Genomic DNA, 20,624 nt, shown 5'->3' on the forward strand with positions numbered 1-20,624 from the left:
CACCATGACCCCTGTATGGTCGAGAGGCCGGGTCAGTGACAGACTGTACATCACTTCAGTTACCACTCACACGAATTGCCAAGGGGACAGTTGCATTGTAACTGACTAGCTACATCTGCGACGGGTTCCTACTGCTCGTACTTCAGCTACCACTCACACGAGTGGCCGAGTGCGACACGACAGGACAAGCGACATCAACTCCAGCTACCACTCTCTCGAATGGCCGAGGATGCAGCATGCATGCAATGACATGATGTGAATAATGCAACAGTCATCGTATATATATAAGCAGAAACAGGTATGCTACATGAAGCCAACATGCTCAATACGGTACATAAACAAACAATAGTTAAAGCATACAAATATGATATTTAGTATCTGCTACTGATCATGGACAACAAAAAGAGACTGTATAAATATGGAACAAATTTCTCAAAGATTGCGTGGAAGTATCAAGCGCAAGAAACTAAGAGTGGAGTCAAGGTAAAATAGTCCTTATCTAAAAATAGTTCATGCACTAAGTTCAAAGAACTACAGAATCAAAGTAAAAAGTACCCGCCTTAAAAGAAGATCGTATCAAACCAATCCAACGTCGAGACGCTTGTCTCGAATCAACGCCCTGCGATCACATAATGCATGCATTTAGCTAATTACATATACAGCAAATAACTAAATAAAATCCCTAACCTAATTAGGAAAATCTTAATTGAAACAATTAACCTAATTCTCTAACCCAATTAGGTTTAACTCAATCCACGATTCCTTCTAAATCCAAACATAATCCATAATCTATTAAACATAATGTAATCAATCCCTAGTACAAGTTACCCAAATCAAATTGCTTCTCCATCGACTCCCGATCGTAAATATTCACTGTCAGAGCAAGATGGCCGGAGCAATGTGATGGTACAACCCTCCAAAACCAAACAATCCTTATCAAATCGCAATCCACAATCTGTTAACCAAATTAATATATGAAAGATGGATTCAATTCAATAACCTTCCAATTCTAAACTGAACTCCCAATTATCACTTAGTTAATCCATTTAGTACTAAATTGAACTCAAATTTAATACAAGATCCGAATTAAACTAAGCTTAGTCATCCTACTAAACTAGTCGGATAAATTTGTTACCTCTTAGCTGATCTCCAAATCAATTAATCAGTGGAACATATTATTCAATTAACTCATCTATTATTAATCCATTTCATCAATTCCTTAATATCATAATTAACCATGTAATAAATTCGTATCTTAATTAACCACCCAATTAACTAACCAATTAAACCAATTAGCTAATCACTTGCTAATTAATCGAAACATGACAACCTCTAGTGATCAACAGATCCTACATTAATAAAAGCATACCTTTAATTTAACTAGTATTTTTGTTACCGTGGATTTCGATGGCGAGGGTAACGCAAGCACGGGCATGACCTTGAACTCCTTGAAACTAATGGGTTTGTCGCCGTCGCGGTTGGACCATTCAGCGGCGCTGACCACCGGAGGCACAGCAATGCTCCATGGAGGTGGAGCACAGCGGCAGCAGGGCTACTTCGACGCGAGCACGCGAGGACTACAGGACATCTGATCACGGTGGCTGGCAGCGCGTGGCAACGATGGTGGCGGTGGGATGGCAGCAACCGCTCGCTAACCGGATGGTGTCGCGGTCCTGCGGACATGAACGTCGCACGGGCTCGGCGGTCGCGAGGACGCGACGGTCGCGAGGACGCGACGGTCGCGAGGACGCGACGGTCGCGCGGAGGTGGCGATCGCGAGGAGGTGGCGATCGTGTGGAGGCGGCGATCGCACGATTCGACGGTTGCGAGGTCGCGGTGGTCGCGTAGGGGCAGCAATCGCGAGGAGGCGGCTAGGGCACGGTAGTGGCGAGCGACAACGGCTGGTGGCGCAGCTCGATGAAGAGGAAGATGTAGTGCTCAGCCGCCGGCTACCATCTCCCTCATGGCGTTGGCGTCGAGTAGGAAAAAGGGATCAGCGATGACAAGAGGGGAGGAAGGGAAGAGTTCGGCGGTGCGGCTCAGGAAGGAAGAGGATCAACGTCTGAGGTTAGGGCACGAGAAAGTTTTTAAAGCAGAGGGAAAAGAAAAGATTTAAGGAAATTAAACATTTCCTCGTTTAAATCGGGTAACATAAACAGACTTTCTCTGGCCCAATAATTGATCTCCTTAACCTGCATCATACGAGATCCAATTAATTTCAAGAAAATTTCTATAAATTCCTAAAAATTCCAATAGGATTATTTGCTCATTAACCTTATTATTCATCTATTATTTGGGTATCGTATTTTACATTCTCCCCCACTAATAAAAATTTGGTCCCCAAATTTCCTACTCAACTCAGGGAATCCTCATCCAAGGGTAACCACCAAATAGCATACCCATATACTAGTTCATCATAGTATGTAACGCCCGAAAAATTCTCGAAACTGCATTATAAATATTATATGATTTTTCTTGGATTTTTAGATATTTTTCCGGAATTTTCCGAGTAGCGGAAGCAGCAAAAATAATTAGAACCGCAAAATAGCTTAGGCGGGAATTGAACCCGAGACCTATGGTTTATGGATAATTCTAGTAACCAGTTGAACCCAGCAGGGCCGTGCTGAAAGGAAAGGGAAATATTTATATTTGAGTTTAAGTTGGGCCGAAATACCCACTTAATATAAATAGGGAATTAATTAGGTGAAGGGTTATTTTGGTTCGGCAACTTCTCCACCGAGACCTAACCTCACGCCGCTCCCTTCCTCTTCTCCTTCTCTCGGCGCCAACCACAAGGAAAACCTAGGGTTCTCTCCCTAGGGCCCCAAGGACATCTTCCGACGATAACTCCGGCACGAGGACGCTCTCCTTCGCGAGGGGAACGCTTAGACGCGAGAAGATCGCCGAGAAGTCGTCTCCACCGGAATTCTAGCGAATAGAATTGTAAGGAAATTAGCGTACGAGGTAAGAAACCCCTCACCTGCAGTATAAGTAGCTTCCGTTTGGTTTTCCATGCATTAGTTAGTTATATGCAGATTTTTCGGACACATAGGGTGTATTTAACCCTCCTCGCAGGTTTAGGGATTTAGTGAGTACCTTTGGATGGGCCGGACACGTCTTTTCCCCTTCAGTTGGAGGTTTTAGATGTTGTCGGGCGCCTAGAGGTAGTCTCCCTAATAGAGGGGAGAGTTTAAGCACACTAGATGTTCGATTAAATGATTAGCTCAGTAAATGCAATAGAAGCATTTAAAATAGCTTAGTTAGCCTTACTACAGCTTACATGGGACTACGGTCCAATGGGTGGGCTCCCACAGTCGCCTCTAGGTTTAGATAACCTAGCTCTAGGTTCAGAAAACCTAGAAACAGCAAAATAAGCAATTTGTAGTTATGTTCAGTATTTTATTTTCAGTGGCACTGTACAGGATTAGATATCCACTGGGTTGGGCTCCCATAGTCGGTCCCTAGGTTTAGATAACCTAGTAAACCTTACTAAATTCGGGATTTGCAACCCCGGGTCTAGTTAAGGATGCGCGCATAGCATGTACAGTTGTCGGGCCCACTAGCAGTATGATTATGTACTTTAATCTATTACATTATTAGTTTTTCAAAACTCACAAAGATTAGTTATGTTAGTTGAGTTTGAATTCAGCTTCAGTCTAGCTCAGTTTATGTTCAGATCAGTTTAGTTTTCTGTTGATACAAATGATAGTTTATCATTAGCTTTATTGCCATGATTAGTTTACTTCTATGTGTTGTATGTCATGTCATGCTTAGCATATTCAGTATGTATTTTCAAATAGCATGTTTTAAAAGCATATTACATCGTATGCATGTTTTAGTGAGGTAGATGATTTTTTACTAAGCTTAAAGCTTACAGATACTATTTTCCCTTATACTGCAGATAAAGGTAAAGGGAAGATGGACTAGCAGAGGAAGCTGGAGGTCAATGCAGAGATGGTGTGTGTGGCAGGAACATGGAATAAAAGATCCTTAGGGGATCTAGCAAGCTTAAACAATTGAACCTTTAGTATTTCTATTTTCACGCATTTTTAATTGCTAAATGCTACGAACTAGTAAACCATGCATTATATCCAGTTTAGAATGCTAGCTTTATGTCATTAGAATATATTTTATGGATTGTATAAGTGAAATGTGAGATTTTGGCACGAACAAGTGCTGAAAACAGAGTTTCAGTGCGAAATCAGAAACTCCGATCGATCCACGGATCGATCAGAGTTGAGTTGTGTCACTGGATCGGTCAGCTGACCGATCCAGTCACGAACAGAGAGTTTAAGGATCGGTCAGCCGACCGATCCAAATGCGAACAGAGGGTGCAGCAACTCACTGATCGGTCACCGATCGCTGAGTTAATCGATCGGTCACCGACCGATCACAGCACTCGATCGGTGGACCGATCCAGCCGCATACAGCAGCGAGATGGCTTGCTGATCGGTCAGCCAACCGATCCAGAGTCTTCTTCCGTGCCAGTGTCAAGCTGGATCGATCACTGGATCGATCCGACAGCCCAATCGATCCATGGGTCGATTGAAATGCCTGATTACAGCTAGCAGGTCATCCAAGAGGCATAGATTACCTTCCCTAGCATGTGCACAACTCCTAGGTACACCTAGAATATTAAGTCCAGATTTTACAGTAGTCAGTTTAGTCAAATTTTAATCAATCCAGATTTTTCGTAATAGTAATTTAGCACAGCATTACGTAACGATCGGCCTCGCAGCCTAGTCAGTAGGAGGCGGGTCGTTACAGAGTGGTATCAGAGCAGTGTTCCATACTTCCTACACACACATCAGCATTGAACCTGCAGCTTCTAAGTAAGAATACCTCTACTTTATTTATGTTCCTTGCTTTTTTGTTATAGTTCATGTTTATTGATAACTGATGCATGTTAGTATGTGATAGTAGATAACATGATAGCAATAGTTATACAATTGTAATTGTATTAGTTATACATGTCCTGTCCTCTATATCTTTAGAAATGGCACGAGGACGCCCTGAAGGGCACTAGCCATCGAGCCCCAAAGACGAGGCGTGCGCCTGCCTCCCTGCACCTTACAAAAGTGGCTCGCCATGCAGCAGCCTAGTCGAACAAAGAACAGAGATAGCCACCCTCGTGGCTAATCAACAGAATACCCCGACAGCCACCCCAAATCGACGACTCAGTGGTCTTAGAGGTTCCACCAGCCCCAGCACCAGACTAGCATCCCCAGCAGCAGAGGCAAGGAGAGAAGCTTATCCGATCCTGGTAGAGAGTCAAGCCGAGAACTTCTCGTGCACTAGTGAACCATGGGATGCACAAGCCTGGTTAAAACACCGGAGAGTACGATGGAGCTTCGGACCGGCCCGAACACGAGAAGGTGAAGTGTGCCTCCTTCGCCCGACAGGGGATGCACGCATGTGGTGAGAGAGAATCAGAACGAACCGATGTTATGGGTCGACTTCGAGAAGGAGTTCTTCGAGGAATTCTTTCACATGCGGTTACGAACCGCCACTACGACGAGTTCACGTAGTTTCGTCGGGCAACCTTACAGTGGAGGAAGCCGTGAAGAAATTCAACAGTTGGCTCGCCTACGCCCGTAACTAGTCAGACAGTAAAAGAACGAGTCCGTTGATGCCAAGACGCCGAGGCCGGAATAGCAATGAACGGGTCAGGCATCCACAGCCGCAAACCATCAAGAACTAGTCGCCAGCCGACCACCGAGCACTACCGAATAGTATCAAGCCAGGCAAATCCCTGTAACCTAAGGGTCAAGGAGGCCTGTGTACCGTAGCAGGGCCACAACTCTCATGGCTCTAATCGAAAGGGAACCCAAGAATAAGCGCAAACGTGGAGTTACCCAAAGGAGGACCAGCAAGTAGCCCAGTTATCCAAAGTGTGCTACTATGGGAAATTCCATCCCTGAGTTTGTCATAAGGGCACACGAGGATGCTTAATGGACAAGAAGGGCACATGGCTACAAAGGCCCAAACAAGACCAGCTTCTCACCACACCGATTCAAGACGGAGGCCACCAAGACAACAGATCGACGCAGCCGCCTAGATGGTCCACACATCACCAGGCAAATTAGAAGCCCTCCAATCATAAATGCGAGAATCTACTCACTCACCGTAGAGGACGAGCAAATGCCTCGACATTGTTACAGTCGATTAGTATTTTTCAAAGAAATAAAATGCCTTATTCGACACTGGGGTAACCCATTCTTATATAGCTGTGGCATTCGCAAACAAGTTAGCAATACCTCCAGAGGTACTCGGTAGTCTTCGACGACATTACCTTCTGGAGAAATTACGGCATCTACGCACCGGCTCGTAGCAAGATTACCATTATAGCGCAGAGAACTCTTCCGTGATCCGATCGCGCTAAATACGATCGACTACGACATCATTTTTGAATGGACTTCTTGATCGATACTTGCTTCCATCGAAGTCAGAAGCAGTAAAGTCGATTCCAACCCGGCGTACACAATTAATACATCGGGAACCAAGGAGAAAGGCCAAGAGGTTTCTCTCACCATGAAGGCACATAGATTAATGGATTCAGGTGTACGGAATTTTTAGCACACGTAGTCAATACTAGCACAAGGACCAACAGCCAGCAGAGGTCCGAGTCGTAAGTGACTATCCAGCAGTTTTCCCTGAAGAGTTAGCACCAGACAGTGAGATTGAATTGAGATAGAGCTCATTCCCTGCACCAACCCTATTTCCAAAGCACCCTACCGCATGGCTCCACCGAATCAAGGAACTTCATGAGCAATTACGGAGCTACTTGACAAAGGCTTCATATGCCCTAGTCACTCACCACGGGAGCGCCCGTGTTGTTCGTGAAGAAGAAGAACTAAGCACGCTACCGTGTATAGATTACCGGCACCAATCAGTCACAATCAAGAACAGTATCCTCTTCCCGTAATAGATGACCTGCTCGATCGCCTAAAGGGAGCAGCAGTGTTCTCTAAAATAGACCTCGATCAAGTTATCATCGGTGAAGGTTAAAGAAGGATATACCCAAGACAAGATTCGTGACCGTATACGGACATTATGAGTTCAGAGTCATGCCCTTCATGCGACAAATGCTCCACCTACTTTCATGGACCTCACGAACAGGGTATTCAGGAATATTTAGATAAGTTTGTTATCGTGTTCATCGACATCCTTATCTATTCCATAACTCGTGAAGAACATGCAGAGCACCGAGGAAGATTGCACCCTTCAACAGATCACCAGACGCCAAGTTCACTAAATGTGAATTTTGGCTAGATCAGTGTCCTTCCCGGGTTACATCATCTCAAAGGATGGTATCATGGTAGGCCCCAAGAAGATAGAAGTGTGAGCAACTGGAAAGACCCAAGAACGCCAGGAGATCAAGCTTTCGATTAAGAAAGTTACTACAGAAATTGAGAGGACTTCTCCGTGATAGCCTCCCAACCGACTCTTACCGTAAAGAAAAGAAAATTTCAAGGACATGAGGATCATGAGAATAGCCAATGAAATGAAAAGGAGATCGACCAAAGGCACCTATTCTCGACCGCCAGAGAACGCAGATAGCTTGGATATATAGTGATGCCTTGGGACTAGGAGCAGTGATGATGCAAGATGGCAAGGTGATCGCCTATGCCTCCAGATAACTCAAGGATTACGAGAGGAATTATCCTACCCATGACCTCGAGCTTGCAGCAATATTCGCTCTCAAGATTGGAGACATTACTTGTATGGAGCTCAGGTGTATATGATCATCGTAGTCCAAGTATTTCTTCACCGAAGGATCCGAATACGCGATGTCACAGATGGCTAGAATCGTCAAAGACTATGACATAGATATCCTCTACCATCCAGAAAAGCAAATAGGGTAGCAGACGCCTTCAGCAGAAATGCTACCCTATTATCTCTAGCACCATGTCACCACCCCTACAGAAGAGATCATAGATTTCGGTCTCGAGCTCATAGTCGGACCGCTTCTCTACTATGACCTTAGAGTCGACCTTGCTCGGTGACATCCAGACACCAGCAGGATCCCGAAATTCAGAGAATCAAGCAAGGTTTAGCGTAATCGAAGGTGGAGAGTTCGAATGTCAGATAGCGGGTGTTGTATTTCGGTGACAGGCATCCGCATCGGGAGGAACTAAGGAAGATTTTAGACGAGGCTCATAAGACTTTACGCGATGCATCCAGCTCCACCAAATGTACGTGACTCGAGGAAGCGCTGGTGGCCCGGACGAAGAGAGACATCGCCTATATGTCAAGACTGCCTAACCCGTCGAGGGTTAAGGTAGAACATCGAGACTGTGGGGAGTTTTCACCATACAGATACCGTGAATGGAAGTGGGAGGATATTTCCATGGATTTCATAGTGGGATTACCCAGAACCACGAATGATTTTGATACCATCTGGGTAATAGTCGACAGATTGACTAAATCAGCCCACTTCTTAGCTATCAGGATATCCTATCCCATGGAGCAACTAGCTCAGTTGTATCTCAAGGAGATCGTCAGGCTGCATGGAGTCCCACGAACCATTATTTCAGACAGAGACAGTAGGTTCACATCACACTTCTGGGAGTGTGTACAAACACTTTGGGCACGGTTAAAATTTAGCACAGCTTTCCATCCTCAGACAGATCGGGTACTCGAAGATATGTTCCGAGCACGCGCCCTAGACTTCAAGGGAAGTTGGTGCAAATATCCGAGCTTAGCAGAGTTTGCATACAACAATAGCTATCGTGCCACTATTGGGATGACACCTTATGAGGCTCTCTACGGCGGAGGTGTAGATCTCCAATCACTGGTACGAGAGTGGTGAAAGAACTAGAGCTTCAGACTGATCTAGTAGCAGATACCACAGCAGCCTATACAATGATCCGCAGAGGATGAGACACAGAGCCTGTAAGAGCTATGCCGATACACCGGCACCTTAGAGTTTTCAATGGGATTCAGAGTTCTCGTGAGTAGCTCCCATGAAGGGAGTAATGCGTTTTGGGAAGAAGGGCAAGCTAAGTCCCAGATATGTGGGATCATACCTTATCAGCAGAAGAGTGGGCAAGGTAGCATATGGGCTAGAGCTACCCCAGGAAATGTCGGCTGTCCACAACGTATTTCATGTCTCTATGCTGAAGAAGCATACCCCAGATGCCACCCAAGTGATTGAGCCCCAGTTGGTACAGATCCGCGAAGACCTCAGCTATGATAGTCGGCATATTCAGATAATAGACCGAGCAGTTAAGAAATTACGGAACAAGGAAGTACCATTAGTCAAAGTCATTTGGCACAGTCACACAGCAGAAGAGGCAATTTGGGAGACAGAAGCCAGCATGAGACAGAAGTACCCAAAATTATTCTAAGTTCGAGGACGAACTTTTTATAAGGTATGGGGGATTGTAACGCCCGAAAAATTCTCGAAACTGCATTATAAATATTCTATGATTTTTCTGGGATTTTTAGATATTTTTCCGGAATTTTCCGAGTAGCGGAAGCAGCAAAAATAATTAGAACCGCAAAATAGCTTAGGCGGGAATTGAACCCGAGACCTATGGTTTATGGATAATTCTAGTAACCAGTTGAACCCAGCAGGGCCGTACTGAAAGGAAAGGGAAACATTTATATTTGAGTTTAAGTTGGGCCGAAATACCCACTTAATATAAATAGGGAATTAATTAGGTGAAGGGTTATTTTGGTTCGGCAACTTCTCCACCGAGACCTAACCTCACGCCGCTCCCTTCCTCTTCTCCTTCTCTCGGCGCCAACCACAAGGAAAACCTAGGGTTCTCTCCCTAGGGCCCCAAGGACATCTTCCGGCGATAACTCCGGCACGAGGACGCTCTCCTTCGCGAGGGGAACGCTTAGACGCGAGAAGATCGCCGAGAAGTCGTCTCCACCGGAATTCTAGCGAATAGAATTGTAAGGAAATTAGCGTACGAGGTAAGAAACCCCTCACCTGCAGTATAAGTAGCTTCCGTTTGGTTTTCCATGCATTAGTTAGTTATATGCAGATTTTTCGGACACATAGGGTGTATTTAACCCTCCTCGCAGGTTTAGGGATTTAGTGAGTACCTTTGGATGGGCCGGACACGTCTTTTCCCCTTCAGTTGGAGGTTTTAGATGTTGTCGGGTGCCTAGAGGTAGTCTCCCTAATAGAGGGGAGAGTTTAAGCACACTAGATGTTCGATTAAATGATTAGCTCAGTAAAATGCAACTTAGTATTTTTAATAGCTCAGTAAATGCAATAGAAGCATTTAAAATAGCTTAGTTAGCCTTACTACAGCTTACATGGGACTACGGTCCAATGTGTGGGCTCCCACAGTCGCCTCTAGGTTTAGATAACCTAGCTCTAGGTTCAGACAACCTAGAAACAACAAAATAAGCAATTTGTAGTTTGTTCAGTATTTTATTTTCAGTGGCACTGTACAGGATTAGATATCCACTGGGTTGGGCTCCCATAGTCGGTCCCTAGGTTTAGATAACCTAGTAAACCTTACTAAATTCGGGATTTGCAACCCCGGGTCTAGTTAAGGATGCGCGCATAGCATGTACAGTTGTCGGGCCCACTAGCAGTATGATTATGTACTTTAATCTATTACATTATTAGTTTTTCAAAACTCACAAAGATTAGTTATGTTAGTTGAGTTTGAATTCAGCTTCAGTCTAGCTCAGTTTAGTTTTCTGTTGATACAAATGATAGTTTATCATTAGCTTTATTGCCATGATTAGTTTACTTCTATGTGTTGTATGTCATGCCATGCTTAGCATATTCAGTATGTATTTTCAAATAGCATGTTTTAAAAGCATATTGCATCGTATGCATGTTTTAGTGAGGTAGATGGTTTCTTACTAAGCTTAAAGCTTACAGATACTATTTTCCCTTATACTGCAGATAAAGATAAAGGGAAGATGGACTAGCAGAGGAAGCTGGAGGTCAATGCAGAGATGGTGTGTGTGGCAGAAACATGGAATAAAAGATCCTTAGGGGATCTAGCAAGCTTAAACAATTGAACCTTTAGTATTTCTATTTTCACGCATTTTTAATTGTTAAATGCTACGAACTAGTAAACCATTCGTTATATCCAGTTTAGAATGCTAGCTTTATGTCATTAGAATATATTTTATGGATTGTATAAGTGAAATGTGAGATTTTGGCACGAACAAGTGCTGAAATCGTGTTATCAGAACTTCCGATCGATCCACGGATCGATCGAGTTGAACAGGTCACCGATCGGCCACCAACCGATCCGCCGCGAACAGAGTTTAAGGATCGGTCACCGACCGATCCAAATGCGTGAGGGGTAAGAACTCACCGACGGCCACCAACCGATCGGTGAGTTAATCGATCGGCTCACCGACCGATCAAAGACTCGATCGGCCGCTGGACCGATCCACCGCATACGCAGTCGAGATGGTTTGCCGATCGGTCACCGACCGATCCGTAGTCTTCTTCCGTGCTGTCGTCGGATCGATCACTGGATCGATCCGACAACCCAATCGATCCATGGGTCGATTGAAATGCCTGATTACAGCTAGCAGATCATCCAAGAGGCATAGATTATCTGCCCTAGCATGTGTATAACTCCTAGGTACACCTAGAATATTAAGTTCAGATTTTACAGTAGTCAGTTTAGTCAAATTTTAATCAATCCAGATTTTCCGCAATAGTAATTTAGCACAACATTACGTAACGATCGGCCTCGCAGCCTAGTCAGTAGGAGGCGGGTCGTTACATAGTATCATAATCAAATCCTTATCCGAAAAAGATGCTTCTGTGGGTTATGGACTCATCTTGCTTCCACTGCGTCACTCTAATATTCTGCCTTCACTTGTTGACACACTGAGAATCAATTTCAAAGTTCAAAATATTATCCTCTGCATTTTCCCTTACCATAATTGCTATATATATAGGGAGCCTTAGACATATGAAAGAGTAAGTCGGTCTCCTACTGATCAAACTTATAAGAGTAAATCAATCCTCTACTATCCAAACCAACGCGAGTAAATTAATACTCTATCACCGTAATAGACCATCAAGAGACAACATATCACCGTATCTCCTCTAACCAATGACTGACACCACAAATCATACATGGTATAAACAACTAACCAAGAACTAATAAATATGTATGATAACAATTTACAAACATACCTCCTATAGCTTGGAGATGTCCTGCTGCTGTCTGGTCCCAAAACTCGAAAGTCACATCGAGGGATCAACTTACAAAGGAAAAACAAAACAATTGAAACACCGAAAATCATAAATCGAAAAAAGATCAAAATTTCAAAACACAAAACACATCATTTGACTCGAACCATGCTCTGATACCACTAAATTGGTATCAGATTAACTCGAAGATATCGAACACGAAAAACAAATCGTAAAAATTGAAACATAAAAATAGGCTTCATAACCTGGCTCTGATACCATAAATTGGTATATGATTAACTCGGAAATCATCATAAATTGAAACAAGATCGAACCTAGCTCTGATACCACTAAATTGTCACGCCCCAGAGGAGTCCCTGTCCGAAGAAATTTCGGCAACATTTCCCCTATACGGGTAACAATCTGAAGCATTACTACATACAAAATATACATCAGCCACATACGACTGGAATATATACACAATAGAAACAACATAACATACAATTTAATATACTCAGCCTACCCGACTGGACAACAATGAAATAAACACAACCACGCAGTTTAGTAAGCCTACACGGCTAAAAGCAAACACACAACAACGTAAACGCAGCGGGAAACACAAAACAATATGAACATAAGAGCAACAACGACACTGACAAAATACCTGAAATTACCAGACTTGACTCCAAAATTCACATCGACTTATTGAAAAGCAAAAATACACAAAATCAACATATCACCCAAACGATAACAAAACCCCAAAAAGAAATTATCCTCGAGTGTGACGTAGGGCCCAGGACTGGCGGCCGACATCTCTCCAAGTATCCATGACTCTTCTACCTGTTACCTGGCGAAAGAAAACAATTTTGTGGGGTGGTGAGTATTGGAACTCAGCGGGTAAGGAAAGAGATAGTGCATGAACATAACATATAAGTAGAGAGTGTCAACAGTATACAGCCTCATAAGAAGAATAGCATATACTATAATAGAACCAAAATAAATGCTCATATCTAAAACCATATCCTAGGCTAGGTATAGTAGGTCAGAACTGATACTAACCTGCTAAAGCAAGGTATATACCACATTCTAATGAATAAACCAGTATCTAAACATCTACAATGAGAATATATCTCAACATAAGTAAACATATCAGCATACGTGAACAACAGCAATAAATAAGCAATAACAGCATATATAGACAGCAGCAGCCAAAACAAATATAATAATAAATAGCGTATGCACGGATGGTCACTCCCGCCCACCTCTCCGCACCATGACCCCTGTATGGTCGAGAGGTCGGGTCAGTGATAGACTGTACACCACTCCAGCTACCACTCACACGAATGCCCGAGGGGACAGTTGCATAGTAACTGACTAGCTACATCTGCGATGGGTCCCTACTGCTCGTACTCCAGCTACCACTCACACGAGTGGCCGAGTGCGACACGACAGGACAAGCGCCATCAACTCCAGCTACCACTCTCTCGAATGGCCGAGGATGCAACATGCATGCAATGACATGATGCGAACAATGCAACAGTCATCGTATATATATAAGCAGAAACAGGTATGCTACATGAAGCCAGCATGCTCAATACGGTACATAAACAAACAATAGTTAAAGCATACAAATATGATATTTAGTATCTGCTACTGATCATGGACAACAACAAGAGACTGTATAGATATGGAACACATTTCTCAAAGATTGCGTGGAAGTATCAAGCGCAAGAAACTAAGAGTGGAGTCAAGGTAAAATAGTCCTTATCTAAAAATAGTTCATGCACTAAGTTCAAAGAACTACAGAATCAAAGTAAAAAGTACCCGCCTTAAAAGAAGATCGTATCAAACCAATCCAACGTCGAGACGCTTGTCTCGAATCAACGCCCTGCGATCACATAATGCATGCATTTAGCTAATTACATATACAGCAAATAACTAAATAAAATCCCTAACCTAATTAGGAAAATCTTAATTGAAACAATTAACCTAATTCTCTAACCCAATTAGGTTTAACTCAATCCACGATTCCTTCTAAATCCAAACATAATCCATAATCTATTAAACATAATGTAATCAATCCCTAGTACAAGTTACCCAAATCAAATTGCTTCTCCATCGACTCCCGATCGTAAATATTCACTGTCAGAGCAAGATGGCCGGAGCAATGTGATGGTACAACCCTCCAAAACCAAACAATCCTTATCAAATCGCAATCCACAATCTGTTAACCAAATTAATATATGAAAGATGGATTCAATTCAATAACCTTCCAATTCTAAACTGAACTCCCAATTATCACTTAGTTAATCCATTTAGTACTAAATTGAACTCAAATTTAATACAAGATCCGAATTAAACTAAGCTTAGTCATCCTACTAAACTAGTCGGATAAATTTGTTACCTCTTAGCTGATCTCCAAATCAATTAATCAGTGGAACATATTATTCAATTAACTCATCTATTATTAATCCATTTCATCAATTCCTTAATATCATAATTAACCATGTAATAAATTCGTATCTTAATTAACCACCCAATTAACTAACCAATTAAACCAATTAGCTAATCACTTGCTAATTAATCGAAACATGACAACCTCTAGTGCTCAACAGATCCTACATTAATAAAAGCATACCTTTAATTTAACTAGTATTTCTGTTACCGTGGATTTCGATGGCGAGGGTAACGCAAGCACGGGCATGACCTTGAACTCCTTGAAACTAATGGGTTTGTCGCCGTCGCGGTTGGACCATTCAGCGGCGCTGACCACCGGAGGCACAGCAATGCTCCATGGAGGTGGAGCACAGCGGCAGCAGGGCTACTTCGACGCGAGCACGCGAGGACTACAGGACATCTGATCACGGTGTCTGGCAGCGCGTGGCAACGATGGTGGCGGTGGGATGGCAGCAACCGCTCGCTAACCGGATGGTGTCGCGGTCCTGCGGACATGAACGTCGCACGGGTTCGGCGGTCGCGAGGACGCGACGGTCGCGCGGAGGCAGCGATCGCGAGGAGGTGGCGGTCGTGCGGAGGCGGCGATCGCACGATTCGACGGTTGCGAGGTCGCGGTGGTCGCGTAGGGGCAGCAATCGCGAGGAGGCGGCTAGGGCATGGCAGTGGCGAGCGACGGCGGCTGGTGGCGCAGCTCGATGAAGAGGAAGATGGAGTGCTCAGCCGCCGGCTACCAGCTCCCTCATGCGTTGGCGTCGAGGAGGAAAAAGGGATCAGCGATGAGAAGAGGGGAGGAAGGGAAGAGTTTGGCGGTGCGGCTCGGGAAGGAAGAGGATCAACGTCTGAGTTTAGGGCACGAGAAAGTTTTTAAAGCAGAGGGAAAAGAAAAGATTTAAGGAAATTAAACATTTCCTCGTTTAAATCGGGTAACATAAACAGATTTTCTTTGGCCCAATAATTGATCTCCTTAATCTGCATCATACGAGCTCCAATTAATTCCAAGAAAATTTCTATAAATTTCTAAAAATTCCAATAGGATTATTTGCTCATTAACCTTATTATTCATCTATTATTTCGGTACCGTATTTTACAAAGATTCTAGTTTAGCATTTACTTCTTTACGTATTTCATCCACTAAAATCATATCATCTGCAAATAATATATACCATGATATTGTGTTTTGAATGTGTATAGTGAGTTTACCCATAATTAGTATAAAAAGATAGAGACTTAGAGCTGATTGTTGATGTAACTTTATCTTTATTGGAAATGCTTCAGTTACTCCACCTGAAGTCTGACTCTAAGACCATCCACATCAGTATCCTCATCCAAAATCTAAAATTTAAGATAAAAAAATTACTTTATTAAATTTAGATATCCATTTTTCACTATATGATACATCAGCTTCCCTATAATTTGCCATATATTTATTTTTTTATTATTTTTTCTCTTTTCTTCGTATTTTTTATTATTAGATGGAGGAAAGAGATAGAGGAGAGAGAAATTTTTTATTATTAGAGGAAGGAGAGAGAAATTTTTTATTATTAGAGGGAGGAGAGAGAAATATTATTTTAATGTTTAGGGAATGGAATCCATTCCCTAAATTTAAAGAACTACTATTCATAAAATGTATATTTAGGGAATGAGTAGGGTACCTGATGCGGATGTTTTTTTAATGCAAAATGTAAATTTTAAGGTAAAAATTTAGTTTAGGGTAATTGATGTGGATGCTCTAATCATTGCATTCTCATACATATCCTTAATTAGTTCAATTTATATTACGCTAACATTTCATTTTTCCAGAATTTTCTATATAATTTCTCTTGGGGCTCTATCATAAATTTTTTCTATGTCAATGAATACCATGTATAGATATTATTTTTTCTCTCAATATTTTTCAATTAGTTATTTCTGAAGATGCATAGATTACATTATCGACTTTTCAAGCATAAATCTAAATTAATTTTTTATCATCATGCCCTCTTTCCTTTTTTTTTTTTTTTTTTTTTTTTTTGACATATTTGCACAGTTTCATTATTATTATTTTTAATAATAATTCAGATGTAAATACCTTTAAAATAGTTTTCACTAGTGAAATTTAAACCGTGTTCCTCTTGTTTATTAGTTATCAAGAAGAGAGGGAGAATACGAGAGAGAGGGGACGGAAGGAAGCATAGAGAGAGACTCCGCCACTGGCCAGATCCGTGTCGTATCGTGGTGACCGGCGCTCGGATATTCCGGCACGGCCACGGGCCACCGGCAACCACCAGATCCCGTAAAAGCTTTCTGTGACGCTATATTGGGTTCCTGTATCGAATTGGAGAGAGATACTAGAGAGCGAGATGGGAGTTTGGGGGGAGAGTTCGAGATGGTGCTTATGCTCAGGCTGGGGGAGGTCGGAGAGGGTGAAAGATAGCATATTCGCCTCCAAAGGTCTCTCACTGGCGTCTATCTCCGTCGACCGAGGTGGGAACGGCTGCGGCGGCGCAGGCACGGGTTTCCTCATCCACCGACACCTCCTCCTCACAACGCACGCCCATCTACCTTCTGCAGCGGTAGCCGAGGCTGCCGAGATCCAACTCTGCCATGGTTGCCTTGCTGGCTGCCTCGTTCCTCAGAGGTCAGTTATTTCGCAAAATTCTTATTTAACACTCGTTGCGAGTTTTCCTGTTTCTGCTATATATCATCTCAATATTTAGGGATTTGGATTGGGAATTTGGAAGTGTGGTGATTCACTTGTAGCTAAACGTGGAAGTAGGAAATTGTGCCACTGGAGACTACTGTTTGGCCCAGATCTGATGCTGGGTACATTGATAAGATCGTAGTTAGTTTCTCAGTAATATCTGAACTAGTAGTCCTTAGTTATATTCCCTGATCAAGTGTGCTAATGGTGTCATCCAGAATGCTTTACAATGTAAGAACTTTGGGAGGATTAGCATTCTTGGAGCAGTCATAAACGTTTTTGTTTGTTAGATATGCATCCTCTTAGACAGAATGTTTGACATATGCTTCTTTTTGGTTAAACCAGCAGAACAATAGAAAAGCAAGTTTGACATATTGAGATAGACAGCATATTCTAAGAGGAGATTGACTATGTATAAGAACATTAAGAGTGTCAACTGGAGATATTCAATACTACTCAGAGCAGCATAAGTTGTGAGTCAGAGTATCATATGATTTCATTGTTTATTTCAGTCTATCAATTTTGATCTACAGACCAAGAATTTGATCAGAACTTTTAGGGTGAGAAAAGATTACACGATCCATTTACACACCACAATTTGATTTAGAATTTTGTAAATTTAGATTTGAGGTAAGCATCAACAAGTTTACTTATTGTGAATCAGAAATAAATGGGTTGTATACAGGTTTAATGACTAACCCATTTTAACCGTCTAAATATGACCAATTCTAACCCTTTTGTGTATGACACGCGATGCATTCATAGAACACTCGCCTATGCTTGATGCCGTTTGGCAACTTAACACAACCCTCATCCTTTTTCATCTAGGCTTGGGCCTAGCATTGGCAGTTTTACGATGCATCTATAGATTTATTCATCATCTCAATTTGTTCTTTTTCAAATTTTCATCTCAGCCTTCTAGCATTTTTTCCAAGTAAGCCGTGACATGCTAGTTGTTTATTCTATGTATCTTGTCACTTGACTCGACACGATGCTGCAGGCAGACCAGCTAGAAATGTTAGACAGGCTCTGATAGGATTAACAATCTGTCAGTGTGCCATTAGTAGTTGAGCTGGCTGTTCAATGTCAAGACCATTCCCTTCTTTGGTAGGGCCAAAGTTTTTGTGCCTATATGATGGAGCTCAACTACCATCTTGATAAATGATAATGACAGTTCATGGATGAGACATGAAAGAAATGTGGCATGTGGCTACAACAATGTGTTGTTATGGGAATTGCATTATTGACATCAAACTTTATTACAATTGAACTATTGATTTATGCACTTCATGGATAATCAACCTTGATTATCTTCTACTTTCTAATTGAATGCCTCATTTATCTTAATTGTATCATCTCATGTTTCTCTATTTTTTTTCCAGATTTTTCATAACAAGTTCCATTCTCGATCTAACTATAGTGGGACTTGATATACTGGATGATGATTCGACCTCGCAGGTGCAAAAACCTAATCCCTTGAAGACCTGCTGCCACCCAAGTCTGGATTTGGGCAATTTAGTTTATCTGTTAGGGCACACGGTGAAAAAGGAGCTCAAGATAGGTGAAGCAAAAATAGTTGTAGCTACAGATAACCTCATAAAGTTGTCATTAGATGGTGTGCCGTGGTACCCTGGATCTGCTGGTTTTGATGTTCAAGGTAATTTAGCTTTCATGATATGTGATCCTATGAAACTTGCAACGTCTCCTGCTGGAAGATCACCTACATCTTCTTCGACAGCTATGTCATCGAAGAAGGATACTTCCACCCAATTTGGGATTCCCATTTCAGTCATATGTGATTGGTTATATCAACATTGGGAGGGGAGCTTGGATGAGGTTAGCAAGCCCAAATTGTCTACAATTCAATTGTCATCTATGGGACTGAAGACATGGCCTGTCTTCCAAATGTCTGAGGAGGTGAACGATGATATCTCATCATCTCCACCTGTAGATCGAAAATCTAGACATCAATTTGGACCAAGCTGCTCATCAAACTCCAATGCTATATTTTGCCCCGGCAAAGAGCCAGGTGTCGATTTAGATTGCATCCGTGACCAGGGGATTCCAACTCCAGAGATTTTTGAATCACCAAAACTAATTTCTGGACCAATTCAAAAGAAGGAACCAGCTCCGTTGCAGCTCTTGGACATCAACTTCCCTCTGAAGGTCACAAAGTCCATCCTTTTGCCTCTTCCTTTTGAAAAGTTAACTGATGAAAACACTGTAAAAGGGCCTATTGATGACCTTTCGCCGTGCAATACATCGCAAGCAAATGCTAAACCAGAATATAAGCTCCCACCAGTTGGTACTTGGCAAGATCACTGCAGTGAGGTGCACTCCTCTTCATCACCGGAATTACTGAATGAGTGGGATCAGTGTAGTAGCGAGAAGCAAACCATGTACTCAGCTGAGACAATGGAGAGCAGAAACATCCCAAGTACTAAAGGAACTAAGCTACGACAAGTGGGCAGGAGCAGGAGCTGTGTCAACTATAGCAGATGGTCATCAATGCCATTGGCATCCAAAGCAGCCTTGCAGAAGCAGCAAACCTTGCAACCTGCAAGGAAGAAGCATTCGCAAACATCAGTGCCGGTGCAGAGGAACCGTGATTATTACGGCCCAACCGTGTCAAGCATAAAGAAGCAGAACAATTCGGGGAACCAGAGGAAGCTGCATCAAACTGCTGGTCATATGTCTCAAAAATGGAATTTTTGAACATTTGTTTGTTGTTGAAGAGAAATGAGAATAGCCACTTGCCGTCCGTTTGGTGAAGCAAGAACATAGTTGTGTTTTACTTGTGCCAATATAGTGCATAAATTGTGTTCCGAATCTATAATAGCATAGTATTGTGTTAGATAAAACAACAGGTCCAAGCTAGAATGTAACGTTTTGGATTACAAAAAAAGTGGTATTTGGTAAGGCTGCGTATGAATAGATTTTCACTAGTATCTCATATTGGAGGGAACTTCATGCGCCACCAATATAGTGCTTTGCAAAATCTGAACGCGTTATCGGCTTGACTGGGCGCTTGTAAGGTTGTTGGACTATACAGATCGTATCTTTAGCCGTGCTCTATGCATGAGTGTACATAAGTTCTATTTTGAATTTATCTAACTTGGCGAATTAGATAAGACTAGCTATCGTTAAAATTAGTCAGCTAAAATCTAAACACCTGCATTAATATTAAAAAAAACACCCTCATTTGGCAAATGATGATCTTTTCAACACTTACCTCACGAATATTATTCATGTCCTTTTCTTAAAGATCCGTTACGCTATTTGTCTATATTTTATCGTGCGATCGATGATACTGGACCACTTAAGATGAACGATATTATTTTTTATTTCAAC

The 20,624-nt window shown here is 42.4% G+C and overlaps 3 protein-coding genes across 5 annotated transcripts; 1 reads left to right on the forward strand and 2 right to left on the reverse strand.

Annotated features, from left to right (window-relative positions):
- Positions 1 to 558: 558 nt before the first annotated feature.
- LOC122016774 lies at positions 559 to 2,470 on the reverse strand. Its single transcript, XM_042574170.1, has 2 exons — positions 1,397 to 2,470; positions 559 to 619 (listed from the first exon to the last, which is right to left on the reverse strand). Exons 1-2 carry the CDS (start codon positions 1,681 to 1,683, stop codon positions 577 to 579), a joined length of 330 nt encoding a protein of 109 aa, XP_042430104.1. The 5' UTR covers positions 1,684 to 2,470; the 3' UTR covers positions 559 to 576.
- Positions 2,471 to 13,958: 11,488 nt separating this feature from the next.
- LOC122016144 lies at positions 13,959 to 15,504 on the reverse strand. 2 transcript variants are annotated; one of them, XM_042573360.1, is made up of 2 exons: positions 14,802 to 15,504; positions 13,959 to 14,024 (listed from the first exon to the last, which is right to left on the reverse strand). In XM_042573360.1, exons 1-2 carry the CDS (start codon positions 15,086 to 15,088, stop codon positions 13,982 to 13,984), a joined length of 330 nt encoding a protein of 109 aa, XP_042429294.1. In that variant the 5' UTR covers positions 15,089 to 15,504; the 3' UTR covers positions 13,959 to 13,981. The 2 variants fall into 2 exon arrangements, with proteins under 2 accessions (XP_042429294.1, XP_042429296.1); XM_042573362.1 differs by lacking the exon at positions 13,959 to 14,024 and adding an exon at positions 14,031 to 14,360 and having other exon boundaries at positions 14,802 to 15,460.
- Positions 15,505 to 16,722: 1,218 nt separating this feature from the next.
- Positions 16,723 to 20,171, forward strand: LOC122014318. Of its 2 annotated transcripts, XM_042570514.1 has the most exons (3): positions 16,723 to 17,210; positions 18,656 to 18,930; positions 19,012 to 20,171. In XM_042570514.1, the coding sequence occupies exons 1-3, from the start codon at positions 16,933 to 16,935 to the stop codon at positions 19,986 to 19,988; spliced, it is 1,530 nt and encodes a 509-aa protein (XP_042426448.1). In that variant the 5' UTR covers positions 16,723 to 16,932; the 3' UTR covers positions 19,989 to 20,171. The 2 variants fall into 2 exon arrangements, with proteins under 2 accessions (XP_042426448.1, XP_042426447.1); XM_042570513.1 differs by having other exon boundaries at positions 18,656 to 20,171.
- The last annotated feature ends 453 nt before the right edge of the window (positions 20,172 to 20,624 follow it).

Source organism: Zingiber officinale, chromosome 8B, assembly GCF_018446385.1.
Source record: "Zingiber officinale cultivar Zhangliang chromosome 8B, Zo_v1.1, whole genome shotgun sequence".
NCBI classification, from domain to species: Eukaryota; Viridiplantae; Streptophyta; class Magnoliopsida; order Zingiberales; family Zingiberaceae; genus Zingiber; species Zingiber officinale.